The sequence below is a fragment of the Rhagoletis pomonella genome, unplaced genomic scaffold, assembly GCF_013731165.1.
Source record: "Rhagoletis pomonella isolate Grant_MI unplaced genomic scaffold, Rhpom_1.0 Rhpom_scaffold_00006, whole genome shotgun sequence".
NCBI classification, from domain to species: Eukaryota; Metazoa; Arthropoda; class Insecta; order Diptera; family Tephritidae; genus Rhagoletis; species Rhagoletis pomonella.
In genome coordinates this window covers 34822723-34827664 of record NW_023458560.1, presented here as the reverse complement: position 1 = coordinate 34827664, position 4942 = coordinate 34822723, and the positions used below count along the sequence as shown (strand labels likewise).

Genomic DNA, 4942 nt, shown 5'->3' with positions numbered 1-4942 from the left:
CAAAGCTTTCAATATTTTGTCAAGTTCCACTTCAAAGTCCATATTCAATATACGATCGGCCTCATCCATCACCAAATACTTGATAGCCTTGAGATTAAAGCCCTTCATATTTTCTAAATGATCTAACAAACGCCCAGGTGTGGCTATAATTATATGCGGTTTCTTCGCTAATTGCAGAGCTTGGGAGACCATGTCCATGCCTCCAACCACAACGCAACATTTGACACCGATGGAACTTCCTAAAAGTAAATTTTGTTCTTAATGCCTGCACAATGTACTTTTATAAAATCAAGTATAATGTATAACAAGGAAGAAAGTGTAAGTTCGGGCGGAGCCGAACATTAAATACCCGGCGCAAGTATTAAATATATGTTTTCCGAAACCTTCCGCTAGATGGTAAGCCGGGGTGTATCAATTTTGAGTAAATTAGCGTCCTTCAATTTCGAAATATTGAAATTTCAAGCATTTCTGAAATTTACCGTTATATGAGAAGCGGCGGTTATTTCAGTCCGATTTCAAATATTTTCAACGTTTTTCTTATAAGTGGCAAGCACAATAACCACACCGAGTTTGGTACAAATTGGTAGAACGGTTACCGATATACTTATATGTGATCATAAGTGGGCGGTGCCACGACCATTTTCCAAAATTTTACCATAAACGTATTTCCTGGTAAAGAATTTTTGCAAGCATCAATTTTGAATAAATTAGCTTCAATATTTACTGATTTATCGAAGATTTTGTATTTCTCTAAATTACCGTTATATGGGATGTGGGCGTGGTTATTTTCCGAATTTAAAAAGTTTCAGCGATATTTTATGCTGTACCAAGGCCAACAACTGTGCCAAGTTTGGAAGAAATTGGTGCAGCGGTTACCAAGATACACACATGTAACCATAAGTGGGCGTGGCTACGCCCATTTTCCAAAAATTTATAATATTCTTATTTTTTGTCTAAAAATTACTGTAAATATCAATTTTGAGTGAATAATCGCCAGTAGTTACTAAAATATCGCAGTTTTCGTATTCTGAAAATTACCGTTATATGGGAAGTTGGCGTGGTTATCGAGCGATTTTAAAAATTTTCGGCCATTTGGTATGTTGTAAGAAGGCCAACAACTGTGCCAAGTTTGGAAGAAATTGGTGCAGCGGTTACCAAGATATACACATGTAACCATAAGTAGGCGTGGCTACGCCCATTTTCCAAAAATTTATAATATTCTTATTTTTCGTTTAAAACTTATTATAAATATCAATTTTGAGTGCATTATCTTCTTTAGTTACTAAAATATCGCAGTTTTCGTATTTCTGGAAATTACCGTTATATGGGAAGTGGGCTTGGTTAAAGTCCGATTTCGCCCATTTTCAATACCAACCTACCTTGGATTAAGTGAAACCTACATACCAAATTTGGTTGATATCTCAATTTTTGCTCGAGTTATCGTGTACACGGACGGACGGACAGACGGACGGACAGACAGACATGGCTTAATCGATTTCTTTTTTCATCCTGATCATTTATGTATACATTTGTCTATATCTATCTCGATTCGTTTTGGCTGTTACAAACAACCGTTATGTGAACAAAATTAATATACCCTTGTGCACAAGTGCGCTCGGGTATAAAAAAGAGCTCAGAGGTAGTGACGAAACTAAAATAAATGATTTCATGTTACAAAATCAAAATAAATTTATACATCATTGCATGCCAAAAACCTTAAAAAGTGGAAGGATAGCGGGAACTAGGGGCTCGACCACACTTATCCATTTATTTTATATAGATATTTACCTAGAGCTTCAAACTGTTCCGATATCTGAAAAGCCAATTCACGTGTAGGCGTAAGTATGAGCGCAAAATATCTTTGCGGATGGTCCAGCAGCGCCTGCAATATTGGTAAAGCAAAAGCACCAGTTTTGCCAGAACCAGTTTCGGCCAAGCCGATAACATCATTCCCTTTTAAAGCTACTGGTATCGCTTCTTTCTGTATCTTCGATGGTGCCTTCCATTTCAGTTCCTCACATGCTTGGCACAGTACATCTGTTAAGCCCTTAAATGTCGAGAAACATAAATTCGGGTATGAAAATCCATCGCAAATTAAACAAACTTACAAGTTCTTTAAATGTGACATTGGTTTCCACATTCTCAGTTGCCGCGCCTCCTTCTACGCTATCAGCTTCCTCATCGATGCCATCATTTTGGTTTATTTCTTCATCACCAGACGATTCTTCCTCGACCTCCTCTTCATCTATTTCTTGCTCATCATCACTCGCATTCGAAGAATTCTCGTCCTCATCTGGAGTACCCATTTTTATTTGAAATTAATAAATTAATATAATCCCGCTAAAACTCCAAATTCACCAGGAGAAAGAATTTTGATCAAATGCACGTTGCGCTAGCCAAAAGAAAAGTGAATTAATTTCCATGCTGAAAAACATAACCTCAAATCCAAGGCGTATTTAACAAGGTGGTGTTGGCCGTTTATAAGTAAAAAATTCCACTAACAAATTATACGCTGATGTCCATACTGTCATTGGTATGAGTTACAACAAACACATCATTTTGACGTAATGGCCTCCACGGCGAAAAACTCAGCTGTCGCCCCAACACCACCTTGTTTAATACACCTTGCTCAAATCTGTATCACGGTTGTATTCAAGCATGGTTGTATTCAAGTGTAACTAACACCTAGACATTTTTGATTGCTAGCTTGCATGCAATGCGATGGTTTACCATAAAAAAATACTTAAAAGGTGTTAGCACGTGGCGTTATAAAAACTCGTTTTAATCGAAACTTTGTTTTTTCGGCTATATTTGGCCCAGATGTAAATATTGAATGAACTAACATATTTTAAATATTTACGGAACTACCATTTGTATGCAACCCTGCCAATCCTATATTCAAGTACATGGTACAATAAAAACAGGTAGAAGCCAAATTGACATCAAACCTACAAAAGTCAAAGTTTTTGGGAGAGTCAAAATAAAAATGAGCGTGTGTAAGGAAAAATACAAAATTACATTTCGCTGGTTGACGTTTTTGAGTAAATTTGAAGTTTTGTTTTTATTTATTTATTTTCTTTAGTTAAAATTTGTTAACTTGTATGTTTTCTGTTTTTGATTTATGAGTTGCGGTGTTGTTGGAGGGACTTTCCGGCATAAGGATCATAGGAATAGCACTTGGCATCAAACGTGCCTTTCCTGTACCTCCCGGTGCATTTATGAAATCTGCTGCTTTAAAATGTTTAACGCACAGCAAGGCATTTCGCTGCAGCTCTACCCCACAGCTGCTTTCCCAACGCTCCTTACGCCAAGGACATTGAGGCACGTTAAAAAAATGAGTGGTGGCTTCTTTATATTTAACACCACATAAAAAACAGCGCCTCAGGAGTTGCATTTTTAACACATACACTAAGTATAAACCGCACAACACTACAAAAATTCAAATGCTAATTAAAATTTGTCATTAACGAACATTCAAAAAAAGAACGACATGTCACTCAAAGCGTAACGAAATGTAGGAAATAAAAGGAAAACAATTTGAAGTTTAAAGGTTTGGTTATCATGAGAGCAACGTCATTTTGGCTTCTACCTGTATTTATGTGCCTTGATTCAAGTAGATGTAATTCGAAAAATTTAAACGGATTTCTTGAAATCAACCTGAGCTGCGGACATATTGCGAATTCATTTTTAAACATTAACCACTACATTATATTAGTATTAAATACTTTCAATTAAGAAACAATTCTTATTAGAAAATAAATATGAATCGTTTTATTTTAAATATTCCAATGTATATTTTTTGTTAATGCAGATAGTGCGGATTTAACGTATTTTATACCCGTTACATGGGAAACATAAATTTAAGGCAGATTGCTATTAACAATTTTTACACAATTTCTTTCAAAACTATAATCTATATGATTGCAAGTTGTATTTTTTACGATCAAAACAGATTCCAATATTAGGTATATTATGCAAATGCGATCCAATTTGATTTGAGTTATTATACATTTATATTTCTGTGTTCGTATGGAATAGTAGTTTATGTCGGGAAGCTGGCTTTAGTATAATCCGGCATTCCCTTTATTATTTACAACATAAGGAATTTTTTGATGACCCTTAACAAGAATATGGACGTGCTAGTATCGGAACTATTTCTTGCACGTTTATTTGCCAAAATGTCTTCAACGGCTCGGCGCCAGTGAGGGTATGCTGCGAATGCCGCATTATACTAAAACCAGCCTTTTGACATAAGCTACTATTCCATACGAGTGGGGCACGTGCGAAATGCGGATTTTCCCAGTTGCAGTACTGCAGTAACTCGACACCTTCCTCACCAACCGCTCTGTCCTCTATGAGCTTCTTAATGTAACTGCAAATAAAAGATGGAAATTTAAGAAAAAATACTATCACAGCGTTTCACTTGTAGCGTTTCACTCTTGTAGTATATTGGCGGGAAATGTTTAGTACCACTCACACCGTTTTTTGGGTGGGGGGCGGAGGGGGAGGGGGCGGGGCCCCCAAAACACCCCCCAATAGAAAGGAGACAGTCGCCGCTTTCTAAAAAGGGGAACCCCTCCCTTGGACTCCTCCCACAGGCACCTAGGGAACCGTTTGAAAAAGGGGGAAAAACGGATTTTTCTTAGGCAAACTGAGCAGTTTGAAGTGGAATATGACCCAACTAACAGAAACCGTGGGATTTTTTAATAAAAGAAATTAAGCCAAATTAGATATGGGGGGATTTTGAATAAAGAATAAAAAGTTAATTAAAAATAGAAAAAAAAAGTTTTCATAAAAAAAAATTTTCTTTTTAACAAATGTATTTTTGCGTAGAATTCCTTTCTACGTAAGCGCACTTAGGGATTATAACCCTCAGGCAGTAGAATTCTCCTTTCTGTGTTGCCAAAGAAGGGGGGCTGAACACCTTTTGCAGAGAACACCT

The 4942-nt window shown here is 36.7% G+C and overlaps 1 protein-coding gene across 1 annotated transcript; it reads right to left on the bottom strand.

Annotated features, from left to right (window-relative positions):
- Positions 1-3: 3 nt before the first annotated feature.
- On the bottom strand, positions 4-2414 carry LOC118741878 (probable ATP-dependent RNA helicase DDX47; the record flags this gene model as incomplete). The annotated part of the gene is made up of 3 exons (XM_036473854.1): positions 2109-2414; positions 1789-2047; positions 4-239 (listed from the first exon to the last, which is right to left on the bottom strand). Coding segments are annotated over exons 1-3 (693 nt in total), but the record flags the coding sequence as incomplete, so codon positions are not given.
- Positions 2415-4942: the final 2528 nt, after the last annotated feature.